This window comes from Lissotriton helveticus, chromosome 9, assembly GCF_964261635.1.
Source record: "Lissotriton helveticus chromosome 9, aLisHel1.1, whole genome shotgun sequence".
Lineage (NCBI taxonomy): Eukaryota > Metazoa > Chordata > Amphibia > Caudata > Salamandridae > Lissotriton > Lissotriton helveticus.
In genome coordinates this window covers 66,498,022-66,517,314 of record NC_136070.1, presented here as the reverse complement: position 1 = coordinate 66,517,314, position 19,293 = coordinate 66,498,022, and the positions used below count along the sequence as shown (strand labels likewise).

Sequence of the window (19,293 nt, the reverse complement as noted above, 5' to 3'; positions counted from 1 at the left end):
CAAAAACTAAATCAGAAGTGAAACACCCAAGACAAACACAGTCCAGCCTCGCACACTATGGCCAATTACTTCACACCTACTAGTCAGGTCAACAAAAATAACAGATAACACCAAGGTATGCACATATCAACTACAATCCCAACCCAAAACACCCAAAGCAAAGCTGCCTGGCTGGCATGCCAATAATGCCCTCATCCTCCCTCCTAAGGACATTACCTACACTCACAAGCAATTGAATGGCTGCATGAACACTTTGCTGGGAAAAGGAAACAACTGCAAATTTAATCTGCAAGCAGGAACAGCCCGAAGACTAAATACAAAGAAGGAAAATGTGGTGCTGTAGAAAAACTGCATACCGTAACCTAATAATGCCCAATGATCTCACTGCACTCCACCCACACAGCAACATTTTACGACTTAACGCAAATTAGCATTTTCCTTTTGATTCATCTTTAATCTCTACATGAAGGCTGCAGTTCCAGGCCCAAGCATCTATCAAGGGCTGTAATTAAAGCCATAACTGGGGCTTGGCTTCCTTATTGACTTGTGGCCTTCCGTTCCATCTGGATCACATGCCTGCCATCTGCGAGTAAAACATCAACAATCGCACAGAAACCCAACAGAAGGGAACAAAATTCTCCAGCTATCAAGCCATCAGGGAAAAAACAAAGCATACAACCACGCTTCCGTCTGAAGTGGTGGATTCAACACCCATCTTACATGGAAGCCCCTATCAGGCAAGTATTGATTGTGGCATAGGTACTTCTTGGTAAACAGGACAGTCAGCCATGTGTATTATTCGTTTGTGAGTCTGAACTTGGAAACCAATATCATCAACACCCCTTATAGTGTTTTTCAACCAGGAACATATTCGGATTAAAAAATACATTTTGTAGGATGTCCTTGGTCACGTCCTCTCTGCCCCACTGTGTGTTATTTAGGGGAGGGAGCAGGTGTCAAACCTTTGCAATGTAGGTTAAGATAATGAGCTGCACCCGGGGATGTGATTTTTACAATTATAGGTTTAAAAGTGGTTTATTTTCAGCTCGCACTTGTGAAACTGCACAGTGAATATCAGTCATCATTGGCTGCTCTATCATTTATTCATTTAGGAGTTTTGTTTGGCATGGGCCAACCCCGGAGGCGCCTGAGCTCCCGACGCAGCGAAAAACAGTATAGTGAAGTAGGAAAAAAAAAAAATAGGGACGTTTGGCAATCGGATAAAAACATAAGGTATTATTTTTATGAGGTATTATTAACAATGTCCATTTATTGGAGAGAAGGGGTGGAGAGATTTGGAGGGGGAGTCAGACGATGGACGACGGTAAGAATGAGACAGATTATTTCCATGCAGAGATTGCAGTGTAAACTGAGAAAATTGGAGCGCTACAAAAAGTGGCAAAGAAATGAAAAGACGTAAAAAACAACAACTCAATGGTGGAAAGCAGGAGAGGTGTGAAGGATGGGGTGGGTGGTGCTAGAGAAAGAAGGGTGTCCTAGGTATAACAGAGGTGGAGAAACTCTGGAAGGGGGAAGGTCCAGGTCTGAGCACAATCACAGCACTGGCAGATCAGGGACATTTGATGAGCGGGTATCACTATCAGAGTTGGCTCTGGGGGATCAGGTCTGTTTACCCGACTTGGGGGGCAAAGCCTTAAAATAGATTGCTATTTTATCTCTGGTTTGTCTGGCCCCTCCTCGGACTCTCTCTTACAATGATTATAAACAAGACCACACTGGAACAAGTCACTTTAGACAACTGAACACCCACTTCAGATCATGCCACATGGGAGAAAAAGTCTGTGAGGCCAGTCCACCTCCAAACTATGATCATGATCTGAGACCTGAGAGCCAAGAGAGCTTTGCAGGCCCGACCCAGAGGCCGACCTCACAACTCACTGAAGCAGCCAGGGTGCGCCAGGTGAGAGGTGCTGTGCGAATCCACTGCGAGTCAAAGGACGCGGCCATGGGACACACGCAAAGAGTGCTCTAGCACCAAAACATACCAACCAATACAATACTTTCCAGCACAGGAAGAGTGGGCAGTCATCTAGCATAGACTAACGTGTGGAGCTGGACGCTGGTGGGTCAGGAAGGTACTGAGAGACCGGGGATGTGGAAAAAGGCACTTTAAGACTTTGAAAATCACCCAAGAACACTGGTGCTTAGTCAAGTTGAGTTTGCATTTATAACACACAGCACCAGAGCTGAAGGTTGTGCAAAGTACTGCACCCGAGTTGTCAGGTCAATGTACTGGCAATAACTCTTTTAAAAGTTCCACTTCCAGCACTGAAAAAGTCATGCGTTGCACATAGTGTGCACCGTTCACATGCCTTCAGTGCAGAACTGTCAGTCTCGAATGCACGTCCGTGGTCCAGTCAACACACTAAAGTTGCTATTATACTGCAGGCACAACTTCACACTTGAAAACCACTGCAAAGTAGTCCCCCTGTGCCATTGTATGCGCAAATATGTGTCAATTAAATCTGTGCCACTGATGTACACCATAGATTTTCAAACTTTTTTAATTTAATGGATATGAGGCCGTCAATTTTTTAAAGTAACAAAAGTATCAATGTGGTAGTGCACTCTCATTTACAGACCGCGAATGATCCATTGAATTAGCCACTACATTTACACAGACATACAGTTTTACGGATAAAACTATACTGCACACAAATGATAATGTGTGGAAATCGGGTTTCAGTGAAAAAGTATAATTTGTGCATCACTGAAGTGTCTTGATTTGTTTTTGATTCTATTAAAATCATTGTTTCCATCACACCTCAGAATTACAAAAAAATTGCTTTATTTTTTGCTTTCCTGACAGCGGAACGTGTGCAGCTCATTTACAGGTATTTACATTTTGTTGTGTGTTACAAGAAAGGACACCCTACAGTCTTTCCTTTCACACTCCCTGTACCCCAGAAAGATTGTCAAATAATTCACTTTACTTTTCTTCATTGCAAAGTGAGATGAGTTTGTAAACAAACCCCTGTTAAAAAAATGTGCAGCAATTTGTCAGAAGACATAGCCGCAGGGACACCCAGGTCATATTGTTTAGGGTCAAGAGCAACAAGTTTTCATAGTTATTTTGTCCTTGGGACAAGTAGGCCCAACCCCTTGCTACACAAACCCTTTGGCTGCCAGTTTACAGTACCACATTATGGATCAAGAAAGGGCATTGCCTGCAGTTACAGTAGAATTTGTATCTGTATGTTAATGCTGTTCAAACTATATGTATGGGTCATTAATGCAAAACATGTATTATTAGGGTGAGCACTATAAGGAACTGTAAGCTCAGACTGCACTACTGACAGTATCCAGTAACATTCACACATTGGCAAAGTTTAGCCATTTGAGGCTACATACAATGCACACAGAATGATCTCTGATTAGATGCAAATATCTGCAGAAGCCTGAAAGCAAGATTGATGTTCCTCTGCTTTCAAAATAAAGTGTACACAAAAAATGCAGCTAGGAATTTTTTTTTGCTAAACTACTGAGAAGTATTAGGTACATTTTCTTTGAAGCATCATTTCGGAAAATGTTGATGCATGCTAGAATTTCCAAAAATATTCATAATTGAATCAATGTAACCAGTTTCAACAAGATTATGAGAAATATGAAAGTAAACAAGCATTGGCAAAGCCAAATGGTCTGACATCGGTGTTCAGCATTTTGGTTTTGTCAATGCGTGTCATGTTTTGATACAGTTTTTATAAAACATTATTTTTGTGGTATCTGTCGGGTCCACACCATTATAACAAACACTGGCAAAAATACCTTTTGGTCTTGATAAGCACATATTACCACAGTAGTCCCTAGCACTGAAGAAAACTACTTTGTGTGCAGATATATTTTCCTTGTGAAAGAGCACAAGGATGTCATTCACAGTGAAGCCAGCCGAGAGAGAGAGAATATTAATTGAAAAAGAAAAAAAAAAAGGTCTTGGTTAATGCCAACCAAATTAGGTGCCCAATTTTTAAAGAAAGTCACAAAAGTGTATCCGTAGTGTATGTCCTTGCACGAATGCATATTAACAGGTTTCATGAATTAACAAGAATTTACAGAAGTAGGCCAGGAAAATATACTCCTAGAAAATATTTGTGAACTGCATTCACCTTCCCTCGAGCCACTTTTGTTCCCAAAGCTCTGGAGAAAGTTTTATTACTGCCTTTGTAAGGAGGAAATTTGCAAACGTTCTCAGTATGGAAAAAGATTATAGCAGAGTAGGTGACAAGTCAGTAGGTTTGCACAGACTCAAAAAGGCATTTCAACCCTGGAACTATTGCGTAACGCTACCTCCATACCCAGGATGTAGATATAAAGAAAGGTGTAAAATAAGGGCCCCGCTAGTATTTAAACCCCACTATAGTATGAGCCCTTTCGTAATCAGAGCTCCAATGTAAATAAGTATGTCATAATTTGTCGCTGCATAGCATGGCACCAAAGAGACAAGTGTTTTTTTTTTTTCAGGACAAGTAGACTTATGAAGCAACCTGTCCCATGGACATGTAGACATTTTTATTAAATTCCACACCCCTGATAGCCTGACATTTGACCGGGCTATGAAGCACAGCAAATATGACAAGAAAAATAGAGTATTTATACACATCTTTATTTATTGCTTGGACTTTCACAATCCACTAAAAATCGGCTTGTGACCCACAAGTGGGTAGCGAACCATTTTAGGAAACACTGGTCTACACTGTCGCACAATGGGCGGCCTCAGGATTATCTTTTTTGTTGAATACTTTTTGTTGGAATCTCCAAGTCTACTTATGCATGTTATCTCACAGCACCCTTCTTCTAAAAAAATATAGATGTTACCACCAGAACAATATTCAACCTCCAGCTCCAGGAGGTCATTAAGGACAACATACTCCTACCCTAGATCAGGAGCATCCAACAACCTCCCTCCCCGGGACACCTAGTGCTCATACACATGCAAACTTCCTCGGACACTTCGTGCCCTGGCTTGCCATTCTGTCCCTTGGTACCACAAATGCCCCCACAATCCGTTTTCGCAACATGACACCTGTCAATCATCTTGACTATGCCGCTTACAAGCCCGTACGATTGTTATTCTTATGTTTCCTTCCCCACTGGTTCTGGCAATCCCTTACAGCAGCGCATCATCCCTGAACGGGACTTACAGTGGTAGAACGCGAGATTTCATCCTAGGGTAATTATCCAGCAGAATGGCATACTGCTTTAACTGCTGCTTGTATTGTTGCTAATGTAATGAAAAAATGCGCAATAAAAAAATTAAAATTAAAAAAAAATATATATATATATATATATATATATATATATATATATATATATATACACATTTTTTTAAAAGAGCAATGTCCAACCTCCCAACACAGACAGGAAATAGGATGACATTCATCATATGCACTGCATACAACCCAATGCCATCTATCTACTCACTGAAGTTTAAAAAAAAAAAAATCTGACATACCCATGTCCGATCATTTCCCCCAAGAGATAAAGTAGATCACACTGGACATTTATGTACACATTTCCTCTGCCCCATAAGTACATATACTATGTAAAGACGTTCAAAACTATCTACTATTTGTCTAAGCACATACCACCTTCAGTCATATCCTCAAAGCGTCTTTATTTTGCCACGTCACTGCCAGCGTTCTTGTCCCCCACTTTGCCATTGTTATGTGCAGCATTTCTGTTACAAGGACTTGCAAACACGCACATACCGAACTTTAAGGTACTTTTTCAGGGAAAGAACGGCTGGCGTTTTCTCCTTTTGCCACTGATGAAGGCATGGATTAATGTTAACACAAACCATACAGATTTAACACGATATTCTAGTTACATGAACTATACCTTAGCCTTGTCGCACAATTACATCATAAATCATCTTTAATGACTCCCCTTCGAACTTGTCTAAAAAGCTGAAAATACCTGAAAAACAACTCACATGCCACGATTTTAAAGTTGGGTTTCATGCTCTTGGCGGTCCCAAAGTAGAGGAAAAAGCAGAGCTGTATTTCTATTTTGACTTGCACTTTAGTAGGTCAGATGAACAAACCAAAGTGAGCATGCCAATAAAGAAACCAAAGGGAATGATTAGCAGCTAATGAACTGAAAACTATTCAGTCTCACAAGTTTATTTTTCAGGAGAACTGGGTCATTTCGATTTATACTCATTTTTAACATTATTTGAGCAAGCATTTGTATGCAGTTCATTTGCTCACCTCGGAATATTAAAGTCATTAGTAACAATCACTGAAATACAACTAATAAAAGGGTAAAAACTTAAAGTCCGTATAGCGTGCTACAAATTCATCATACTTAAAACGAAACACATAGTGACAGAGGCCATGGGGGGAAAAAAACGTTTAATGTGCTGGTCTCACTGAGAGATCTTGATACAGATAGTGCAGCAAGTGTACGTGCCCTAGCTTTGCCCTTGGTTCCAAAATGAGGTAATCAGTAGCCAGTGAAGTTCTGATGTTGCCGTAATTAATTCGGTACCCTGGCATACTATTAAAACATCACCAAAACATTCATTTCCACTCGCTTCACTTTATATAATGGCAACCCAATCGGCTAACACATTAGAACAGAGATCCTCTGCATAATCCAGTTGCCTTACCTGGGCCCATTACTGTCCTCTCTCCTGCTCGACCGGTCCCTTCGCTCTGTTTTGGATCCGCCCTCGCCCAGCTGGCTGTTACTCCGCTCTACAATTTCCCCTTCATCCAGAGCCCCATGCAAGCGGTAGTTGACCATCTTAAGGACGATGAAGACAGCCGCCACTACAGGGCAGTAGACGGCTACTATCACCATGGACGAAGGAAGGGCCTTGGAAGAAAAGAAGAACAGTAACACATTTATTTATTATTTAGAAGTATTATATAGCGCAGGCTAGACCCGTGGGTATCAGAGCGCTTTACATACACAAAGGAAAAATAGCATGACGAAGCAGTACATAAGGATGCTTATAAGCACACTGAGAAATGACTGAACTAAGTGCTTTTTAAAACAACCCCATGATAAAGAAGCTAGTAAGCAATATCTTTTTCTAATGGGTTAGACACTCGTTGAATTTCTTACTCACAGGCCATCTTTTTACATCAGGTTTTCTAGCACACCGGATAGTGACGTCACCACAGCATCAAAGGCCACTCAAAGTTCTTCATCAAAACACAAAGAACCATGGACACTATCCACTGTAGGGAACTAGAGGCTTTGGCCCTCAAGGGTGAGCTGGCCTCCTGTCACAACTCTTCAACACAATAAAGCCACACAAGTAAATGTCCTCTATCAATGATTCACCATACATCAGCCTATCTCCAGATATACACAAACACGTGACAGGATGTCCTCACACAGCACCAGGTGGCATGCTTCATCGTAAGACTCCACTCGCTCTTCAAAAACTCGGTTTGAGGAAGAGCGGGCCTACATCCTGTCACATTTTTGTGCATGTCTGGAGATAGGCTGACGTATAGTGATGCAGTGATAGAGAACATTTACTCAAGTGGCTTCATTGTGTTAAACACAAAGACCTTCTCTGAAAGAGGGAGCTTCTGAAGTGTGGAAGCCCAGTTTGTGGTTGGTGCATGTGTGAGCGTGCGCTTTCATTCAAACTTGATTATATGACCAAACCTCCTGTATTCATGGATGAAATTGAATATCTAGAGTGCTTTGTGCTAAGCACTTCAAGTAGTTGCTTTGCGTTACCGAGGTGTGGCATTCCTGGCTTCTTTAAACAATGTCGACTCAAAGCTTCATAACTGAAATATTTGATTGCCATTAGGAGTTGCTGACCCAGTATGCATCACCCTGGAGAAAAGATTCCTGGACATGTTCCCATGACAGGGCTTTCTCCACTCGTGAGACGACGTGATGGAGTTGACGCAATCTACTCATTTTTTTCAAAAGCATTTTGTTGTCGATGGGGGGTTTACAGACATGCACTGGGCTGAAGGCACACCCTTGGCCACGCCCCTACGTAATCGCTCTCAATATTACAATTAAAGTGACACTTGCTAGCCTTTTGAGTATACATACATGTAGCATCCACAATTGGGACATGTACTGCCTGAACGGCCACAAAAATATATTTCAAAACCTTATGGACAGGTTTTTTGGGGTTTTTTTTAAAATCTTTTTTTCAAACTGTTTGAAGAATCCCAGCTGCAGCCCAGTCAGTTAGAGCTACACAGAAAAGGCTGGGACCGACCTGGTTTATTGGGACATCCTATATTGGGGTGGAGTGGCTGGTTGGTAGGTTTTAGTCCCTTTATTCTGGGTTTTAAACAGAGTGGGACTAGAGGGGAAAGGGTTTCTTTTTCGTACAAGAATGGCATCTTTCCTCCCACTCGCAAGGTGAAACAGTATTGCAAGGTCTGGTAAGCTCAGAGACACTTTCCAAAATACCAGAAATTCTTTAAAAATGTAACATGTTTTATTTTAAGTATCTGAAACGATTTTAAACTGTAGAAACACATTAACATTTGTGTTCTGTCCTCCTTTGAACCTAATCTGCACTGAGACTTAGTGAACCGTAAATGTTCTGAAGGCCAAAGTCGCCCTCAAGAGTCTAACCACCCACAGTAACTAAACACTCGCTGCCAGCATTCTAGCAAGTTTGCACTGAGTACGAGACAAAGAAACATTCATTGACGTCAGAGTTCGGCCATATGAGGCTTTGAGGGAAAAATAAAATAACAACGCTGGGACATGGTGTTTTTGAATTCCTACCACTTGCACCCCAAACAGAAGCCACTGCTGCATTCGGGTAAACTTGCTGAAAACAGCTACAATGGCAGCGGAACATTTAGAAACGGATAATAAAAGCAGCAAAAAGAGAAAAGGTGGTTACTTTTCTACATTTTTGGTCTTTTTCTTACCACGGGGCCTAGTTCCAAGGAGCACAAGACAGCCTTAATGAACAGATTTCTATTGCAGAAGACTATCTTAAGCATTAGGTCACTATACATTGAACATTGTGGATGCACAATAGCTTAAATAATCTGCAGGATTGTGTCACCCGAATTTCGAGTCAGTGTTGACCTCAGGCACTATTAGGTAATATGTCCCTAGAGACATGATTCAAAACAGCAGTTTAAAATGCAGTCAATAAGAAAGGAACCGACTCAAAAAGTTAATTTGATATCAGAAATGTAGAAACACAATGAAGGTTTATTACATTAAGTGTAGCACTGAAAAATGAAAAATGCAAATGCAGCAGCAATGTCACTGAATCAGTTAATGCAGAAAAAAACTGCCATAAAGGATCTTGGGAGTCCAAGTAAATTACAGCATTATGAAAACCTGAACAACAGACTAAGTCCAAGAAGTGCAGCAAATCAATAGAGAATCGGAGAGCATCCCGGGTATAAACCCAAACGTCTCTGGCCCCCAAAGTTAAGGAAACTGCAATGTCAGCATGCTGCGAGCAAAAGCATTATTTTGGCAAATCACAATTCGGTATTTTAAAACGTCATATAAACCTCCCATGTTAGCAATATACTCTAATTTGAATATATTAAACTGTTTCTAACCTAATGTAATTGAAGGTCGCATAACAAAGATGTTACAACAAACAATTAAAAGACTCATAGTTGTACAGTTTTCAGCAAGCAAACAAAAAGAGCCTTGTAAGTGACAAATAGTCTTCCTACATGGTTTCTTCGAGGATGGCAGATCAGTATCAAACAAAACAGTGAATGTTTTTCTGGGAGTGGTGTCAAGCAAGGAATATAAACACACAATGAACATTATGAAACAGCAGCCATATTTTTAGGAAGGAGTCGTGGCCTGAGTACTAGTTTAGTCTAAGCTAGAAAAACCCATTCGAAAACATCCTAACAATTTTGCTGCAATTGCAATAGCTCCATGTTAATCCACATATATATTTCAAATATGGAATAACTTCCACAAGAGTGTGATCCATAGTCTCAGAAGACTAAATAAGAACAGATGGCGCAATTGGAACATCCAATAGGGGAAGCACTTATCACACTGTATAGTTATTTGTATTTGGCAGAAAGCTAGATCTTGGTCCAGAAAGCATGCCTTTTGTGATTTGGTGTAGCTCCGTTCAGTAGTTTTTGAGATATTACGGCTAAAAAATGTGTATATTTCACACCGCTGAAGATTCATCAACTGGCAGTTCTTGAGACAAGATCTGATTGACTGTCACAAAGTTGACAACATTTTAGGGCTCAGTCCCTTGTCCTGGAAATCATTAATAAAACATGCATGGGAAGAGGGTAGGGATACCCTGCCCTACTAGGCCTTGTGGTTTTGAGGGGGGGGGAACAGACATGCTACGGCCTGGAGGGAGCATGCAAAACAGCTGTTCCCTCAGGGCAGGAGCAATGCCAGCTCCCGCACCATACAGGGTGCTGGCTGCGGGGACTGCCCCCCACTGTCCTCAACAATATGTTTTGTGGGTGCCACGGGTGGGCAGTGGGTCACCAACTTAGAATGTCAAAGGCCCTGAAGGATGGTGTTCACTGGGCCAGAGAAGGCTCGTAGGAGCGCCCTCTCCCCTATTATTAGTGGTTGGCCTTGGAGGGTGTAGTCGCTGTGGCCTTTTTGGGCCCGTAAAAGCGGGGGGCACATGTCCCCCACCCCTATAATTAGACTTTAGCCCCGGGTATGGGTCCCGGAGGCAAATTTCAGCTTGGGAAGGGGGCATTGCGTCCCCCTCCCCTAATATAAATGTTTTTGGTCCTGGGGGTGGGTTCCCGTGGCCCATTTGGGCTAGGTGTTGGGGGGCAGTGAAACCCCTCCCCTAATATAAATTTATTTGGCCCTGGGGAATGAGGGCCCTGGGGCCAGCAGTGGTTTGGCGAGGGGAACCACGTGATCCCCCCCCCTTCCACAGCAGGAAGCTGGCTGCTTGCAAGATTGGTCCTGCGGCCAACCCCATGCCGCATGGCCGAAGACCATATGTGGCTGGGGTTGGCTGCCTGTGGGAGTCGTTTGCAAGGCTGGACCACAGGCCAGGCCCTGTGGCAAACTTCAAGTTGCGCACGACCACGGCATGGGCTTGATGCCTGCAAGGAGTTGGCTGCAAGGCCCGGCAGCACGCCAGGAGTTTACTTTACATACAGTAACATATTACATTGCGTTGAAAAAACTACAAATTCACTGAAACAAAGAAAGGTTAAAATGCTGTTACAGTTAGTTGTAATGATATCTTAATTTACATGAAACAAAAACCTAAGAAACTCACAGTAAAAAAATTCAAACATTAAAGTAATGTTATAGTTGGGTGAACACTTCAGCGCCAATGTAGAACAAAAAAAATAAAAACAGAAATTTACCAGTTATATAGTTAATAGAGCTAACTATAACTTGCACCCCGCCATGTACTGCTTATCACCTCACATATTACCTCACTCATGACATGTTATCAAACATCATTTATGACATCACTGATAACATCTCAAATTGCTTAACTGATGACATCACCGTTGATGACATCACAAAGCACAGTACTGATTGAAGCTGCTCAGTGCTCTAAATGGTCAATTCAAACATTTGTGAAAGTTAGTGAAGATGCAATTCTGAAGCAGGACCCGTAGGCTAATTATAGTCATCGAGCTTCAATGGCTTTCACATGGTGGAGCCCACGCTACAGGTCGAATGTACTTCTTAGGTTTAATGGCTTCAACTCTTATCCAAAACAAGGAGAATCCTGTGGGATGGAGATACAGAGGAAGATTAAATACAGACCATGCCACCGTTTGAGGAGAGTAAGGGTGCACAGATAAAAGGTAAAAATGTAGGTTTCTGTACAGAGTGGTTTTTGCTTCGTGCTGTACATTCAACCAAAGACACCCTGCACTCCTTCCTTGAGAATTGATGGCTGCCATAAGGCTAGGAGAACGCGAGAAGACAAATAAGGTTTTCAGTTATTTTCTGCTTGCCTGGTATCTGAAGGCTCTGTGTAAGGAATCCCATGGAAAGAGTCTTACCACTGAAAATCAATTACCTTTTTTTGTACTTTCTATCGACACAAGAGACAGCTGAAAATATAGAAGTGGGTGATGCATTTAACTGGAGGTTGATCTGGAGTTTTATGTGAAGCCACTGAAATTATATATGAAAAGCAATCAGAACAACAAAATCTTAGGGACAGCATGTTTGAGGACCATGGGGACGGACACAAACAGGCAGTGTTCTTATGTTAATTAATACTTACAGAGCTTTCTGTCACCGAAATGGGTTTTTATAGCACAGAATATGAGAAATGTCCGTCCAACACCAATTGAATTATTCATGAAGAGATTTAAGGAAAAGCCAATTTTAATGGCTTTCTGCAAATTTAGTAGAATTTGAATCCTACTTATGTGGCTGACAGAGAGTGGCCTCCCAGCCAAAGCCAAATAAATCACGGACTGGAGAGAAGCTCTTGGCCACTGGAATGTAATGAATGAGAGAATCTACATGTCAAAACACTCATTAAAAAAATTGCTGTGAACACATAAGTCTACTAAACAAAGGGAATGAAAGGAGAGACCTGGCCTTGATGATTATAGGTGCAGGTTACGCAGAATGGAGACGCTTGGAAAAATACTGAAGCAACAAGCATGATACTTGCCAATGCATTTTGGACTGATTGTCTTTCATATACAAATATTTTAGGCAGCCTATGTAAACCGCATTCCAGTGGTCAAAGTGCGATTGACTTATGGATGACTGTGCTGCTTTTTGTAAATCATGCTCAAAAGAATAAAGAATCTGATAATGCTGCTTAAGATGCCAAAGGCAAATTTGATACCCAGATTCTTGACAAGATGAAATTGGGTAAGGGAGGTGCCCATACTGGATAGTCAATGTGGTGATCTGCAGCAGCTCCTCGGCCGACCCCACCTGTCAACTATTGTCCCCTCAGTCTTGTCCAAATTGAGCCTCTGCCAAAGGCCTCCTAAATACTACCAGACTTTCCATGCACATAAAAAAGACCACATACAGATTAAAGAGGGAGGGAGCCGATGAGGAGCTTTGGGTAGTCCGCTTGAGAAGCCAGGGTAAATGGTGCACAAGAAGCATTAGGAGTTTGGCGAGAATTAAAATAAATAAACCAGCTTAGCACAAAACCACTAATCTAGCTCTCTGTAAGCCATCTTGGAGAACAGTGTGGTCGGCGCTGATCGATGCTATTGATTTCTTCTCAGAAAATTACAAATTCATGTTCTTTATCTTTCAAAGACGTGAGCTCGAGCATTCCCGGAGCTCCTGTGCTCACAGCATTTCTTTTTTTGTGATTTTTGTGATGTGACCAGCAGTTGCATCTGTGTCTTTTAAAAACGTGAGCAACCAGTCAACAATGACAATGTCTTCTTGGTGAATCCCGAACGAGCGCGGCATGGTGCTTTAAAAGAACATCCTTTTACCAGTTCAAGAATCCCCGAGCTAAAGACGGGCTTTCATCCCGAGCCCTTCACAGAAGCTGCATCCTTGCTTCACTCCATTTCTTCAGCAGCCATTGTGCACTTTCAAAGCTGCTGCGAGATCTCACACAATGCTGTCAAGCTGTAAGGGATATTAAAAGCATTCTCGCCCTCGGGCAGCGACCACAATAGCACTCGACCGCGTCACATTTCAGTTTCATTAACTGAGTGGGATGTGAGGCCAGATAAATCACTCAGGAGGATTGTGAGATGCAGTGACAAGGAGATGCTTCTTATACAAGGAACGGGTGGGTGAGGAGGGGCGAGCTCGTCTTTCCCAAAGGGGTTATCCTGCTTAACAGCGGGAGGGCTGACTGTGCCAGGCTGGGAAGTGATACCTACTGCCACATGTGTGGATGATACCTACCGCCACATGTGCGGATGATACCTACCGCCACATGTGCGGATGATACCTACCGCCACATGTGCTGATGATACCTACTGCCACATGTGCGGATGATACCTACTGCCACATGTGCGGAGGATACCTACTGCCACATGTGCGGAGGATACCTACTGCCACATGTGCTGAGGATACCTACTGCCACATGTGCTGAGGATACCTACTGCCACATGTGCTGAGTATACCTACTGCCACATGTGTGGATGATACCTACTGCCACATGTGCTGATGATACCTACTGCCACATGTGCGGATGATACCTACTGCCACATGTGCGGATGATACCCACTGCCACATGTGCGGATGATACCCACCGCCACATGTGTGGATGATACCTACCGCCACATGTGTGGATGATACCTACCGCCACATGTGCGGATGATACCTACCAACACATGTGCTGATACTTACTGCCACATGTACTGAGGATACCTACTGCCACATGAGGCAGTTGGTATCCCCAGAACATGTGGCAGTAGGTATCCTTAGCACACGTGCTGAGGATACCTGCTGCCAGATGTGCTGAGGATACCTACTGCCACATGTGCGGATGATACCTACTGGCACATGTGCTGATACCTACTGCCACATGTGCAGATGAAACCTACTGCCACATGTGCAGATGAAACCTACTGCCACATGTGCTGAGGATACCTACTGCCACATGTGCTGAGGATACCTACTGCCACATGTGTGGATGATACCTACTGCCACATGTGCGGATGATACCTACTGCCACATGTGCGGATGATACCTACTGCCACATGTGCGGATGATACCTACTGCCACATGTGCGGATGATACCTACTGCCACATGTGCGGATGATACCTACTGCCACATGTGCGGATGATACCAACTGCCACATGTGCGGATGATACCAACTGCCACATGTGCGGATGATACCAACTGCCACATGTGCAGATGATACCTACTGCCACATGTGCAGATGATACCTACTGCCACATGTGCAGATGACACCTACTGCCACATGTGCTGATGATACCTAATAGAGGATTATATGTTGTCATCATGTAGTCACGCTAGTGTATATTTCCACAGTGAGTCCTGCTAACAAGTCAACTGACCTGACCGAGTTCTTTTGTGTCATGGTGAGTTTTTGTAACACATTCTCATAGTATCTAGTAAGCGGGTGACAGTTGTCACACGCACACGATGTTTAGGTGAACACGCACTAGGGTGTTTGGCATCAATATTTTCTCACATTGCACTGGGGTAATCACATCTTGATATTTTTCCATCTCGAATTCAGCATGTATCATTCAAATTTTTCTTGTTACTCATATGTTATCAATAACCAAAAATTACGTAATAAATGATCCACTGTGTGCTTCATTTTTAATGTTACGCTAATTCCGAGTAATGTATTTAATTTCATTTCTTAGGCTGCCCCTGACGAAGGGACTCTTTAGTCCCGAAATGCATCGGGCCACACGCAATTGACAGATAATGATTTGAAACTGATGTGCTTACATTTTGTTTATCAAGTGTACATGATTTATATATGATATATTGTTAAAACAAAAGAAGTTCATATGTTCAATTTCCTTTTTTCTTGAAGTTTACCGCAATTTTACTTTGGTTTGCTAGATACGCAACCTGTGAACACTGCACAGTACTTACTAGGTTTTCCTGCTTATATTCTCTTCTTGTTTTCGTTATCCGAACTGACAGCGGATACTGTATTGTAGCACCCTTATAATTAAACACAATTTAGGAACACCACACATACATGTACATATAAGCGAGTGCACCTTCACACAGTTTTTTCTTCTGATGATACCTACTGCCACATGTGCGGATGATACCTACTGCCACATGTGCGGAGGATACCTACTGCCACATGTGCGGAGGATACCTACTGCCACATGTGCGGAGGATACCTACTGCCACATGTGCTGAGGATACCTACTGCCACATGTGCTGAGGATACCTACTGCCACATGTGCTGAGGATACCTACTGCCACATGTGCTGAGGATACCTACTGCCACATGTGCGGATGATACCTACTGCCACATGTGCGGATGATACCTACTGCCACATGTGCGGAGGATACCTACTGCCACATGTGCGGAGGATACCTACTGCCACATGTGCGGAGGATACCTACTGCCACATGTGCGGAGGATACCTACTGCCACATGTGCGGATGATACCTACTGCCACATGTGCGGATGATACCTACTGCCACATGTGCGGATGATACCTACTGCCACATGTGCGGAGGATACCTACTGCCACATGTGCGGAGGATACCTACTGCCACATGTGCGGAGGATACCTACTGCCACATGTGCGGAGGATACCTACTGCCACATGTGCGGAGGATACCTACTGCCACATGTGCGGAGGATACCTACTGCCACATGTGCGGAGGATACCTACTGCCACATGTGCGGAGGATACCTACTGCCACATGTGCTCATGATACCTACTGCCACATGTGCTGATGATACCTACTGCCACATGTGCTGATACCTACTGCCACATGTGCTGATGATACCTACTGCCACATGTGCTGATGATACCTACTGCCACATGAGCTGATGATACCTACTGCCAAATGAGCTGATGATACCTACTGCCACATGAGCTGATGATACCTACTGCCACATGAGCTGATGATACCAACTGCCACATGAGCTGATGATACCAACTGCCACATGAGCTGATGATACCAACTGCCACATGAGCTGATGATACCAACTGCCACATGAGCGGATGATACCAACTGCCACATGAGCGGATGATACCAACTGCCACATGTGCCGAGCCCAGAACTTGGGCTAGGATGGCTAGTACTAGACACCTAGAAGCAGGCGTTTAGGGGTACTATAGAACAGCTTACTGAAACGGGTAGCTTACATCAGCACACCGAAGAAAATAGCTTGAGATAGGGCAGAATTGAAGCCTTGAACCAACCCCCTTCCTTGAATCGACAGAGCTAGCACACAGACTAACGAAATAAACCGCACTGATTGGATGTCACTGAACAAGAAGTTTCCTGATGATCATCAAGTTTATTTGCAGAGTCAGGAAAAGTAGCTTCTTATCCAAAGGCTGTATCAGAGGTCAGAAACGGGGATTAAATTGTAAGAGCCGTTAAAGAGCACTCCAATTTCGCAAAACACCCCATACTACCACAGACACACTTTATCTGCACCGACTCACCATTTACCCACACATTACGCCTCCACACACCATCCACACTTGCCCCAAGCAGTCCCTTCCACACTTCACCATGCCACTTAACCCTTTAGCCAAAACACCCATATTGTCCAACCAACACATCACCTTACTCTCACACCACAGTTGCAGCCATAACACATTACACACACCAACATATACAACAAACTCAGACGTCCCCACATTTCATTGACAACCACACTACACGTACCAATCCATCTACACTGCAACTTACTTAGGACAAACCGACATAGCAAAATACTTCAAACCTTACCCAGCATAGCAGCCCACATACACAACCTCAACTGTCCCCAAACACAGAAATTCATCAGACTGATCTTGCAATACACTAAAGACAGCAAATCCTAACACACAGCCCCGCCAGTGCTCAGTGGACATATACCAAAACTCACCACGCATCAATACTTCACAGCATGCCTACCATGTTCCAAACTCGCCACACAAAATGCACACTTTGAAACGCTACTAAACATCGCAGAACAAACTCAGACTCGGTGACACAGCATTTATGAGACCCCATTACAATCTGCAAACAAGCCACAAAAACTGAAGAATACAAAAAGTGAAGGAAGTAACGTCCGACTTAAACTAAGTCACTGGTAATTACTCGGGTCACACCCCAGGCCATCATTTCTTTGCTTACTGTGCCACCTCAGATTTGACCAAGCCACCAGCCATATCCAAATCCAAACGGCCACACCAAGTAAGTTCCTTTCTGAACCAGAAACCAAGCAGCCAATGACAGGGTTTAACCTATTTGGGCCTATTTATTCAGGAGTGGCTTAGTTCTAGTGGCACACTGAGCACGGGGCCCATGTATTGGCATACCCTCACAACAACCCACATAACTGCCATACACACACAGTACACCAATTGTCATAAAACTATCCCTGAAGCACCCCCAATGCAATCCTGATGCCGTGGTAAATAAATCCCTCACATTAAAACAACAAGGCACTATGCATAATCAATGCTTATACTCAGAGGGCCCTGAAAAACCCACTCTCCAACATTTTATCAAGAAGAGTTAATCAGGTACTCCTCTCAACAGATCTGCAAAGTGATATCAAACATTAGCACTTACCACACTAATCTCCAAGTAAGTAAAGGTTTTGGAAAGCGCTCAAATGCTGAGGCGTCTTGGCGCTGGAGAGAACATAACAATAAAGTGGAACCCAGAAAAGTCATATCGTTGCTAAGTGGGAAAGAGCCAGGTTTTCAATAGGCCTTGGAATTTCGACCGAACTGGTATGGATCTGATGTACAAAGGCAGCTTGTTCCAGAGTTTAGGAGCTAAATAAGAGAGATCTACCTCCCCATTTAGCCTTCTTGATTTTCGAGACGTTTACCAGTGCCTGATTAGCTGATCTTAGTGAGCGTCCCGGGGGGTACCATTGGAATAGTTTGCGGTATTCCATTGGACCACCTGTATACAAGGTTTTGTGAACCAAACACAGTGCCTTGAATTCTATCTGCTACTTGACGGGGAGCTAGTGGAAGTTCCTGATGCCCCCGATATGTGATTGAATTTAGGGATGTTCAGTAGGATTTGAGCTGCAGTGTTCTGCAGGAATTGTAGTTTGGTTAACTGCCGTTTGTCGACCCCTAGGTAAAGGGTGTTGCAATAGTCAATCCGGGATAACAAAAGTGCTACCATAACAGTTTTCCCCAGTTCCATTGGTAGAAACATTAGAATCTTCAGCAGAATCTTTAGCGTGAAGCAGCAGGCCGAGGTGACCTGGTTAATTTGTCCTGAGAAGCTACGATTTGTGTCACCGACAAGCCCAGGTTTCTCATTTTGACCACTGGTGTTGGGCAGACTCCTACCACTGCCGGCCACCAAGCAGAGTTCCAAATGGGCGAGCCGTTACCGAACTCCATGACTTCGTCTTCTGACTATTTAGTTTCAAGTAGTTAAGGTGCATCCATTGTATGATGTGGTTGAGGCAGCTGTGCAACCTCGCTGGAAGATATGGAAATTATGATTTGCGTGTCTTCGGTGTATGACACAAGCGAGAAGCCGTGGTCTTTGACTAGTTTGGCCAGTGGACTCACGTAAACGTTGAATAGTGTAGGTGAAAGCACCGACCCCTGTGGGACTCCACAAGGGAGGTAGAATGTGTCCGACTTAAGGTTATCCCAGCAGATCTTGTGTTCTATGCCTGTCAAAAAAAGAGGTGAGGTGGGCCAGTGCGATGTCTCGAATTCAGC

The 19,293-nt window shown here is 43.3% G+C and overlaps 1 protein-coding gene across 4 annotated transcripts in view; it reads right to left on the bottom strand.

Moving 5' to 3' along the window:
• Nucleotides 1–19,293, bottom strand: part of PCNX1 (pecanex 1) — a 486,917-nt gene that overhangs the window by 413,625 nt on the left and 53,999 nt on the right. For all 4 annotated transcript variants that reach the window (XM_078659468.1, XM_078659469.1, XM_078659470.1 and 1 more), the window contains exon 2: nt 6,629–6,837. In XM_078659468.1, the coding sequence (XP_078515594.1) occupies nt 6,629–6,837 (209 nt within the window). The remainder of the gene's footprint in view (nt 1–6,628; nt 6,838–19,293) is intronic.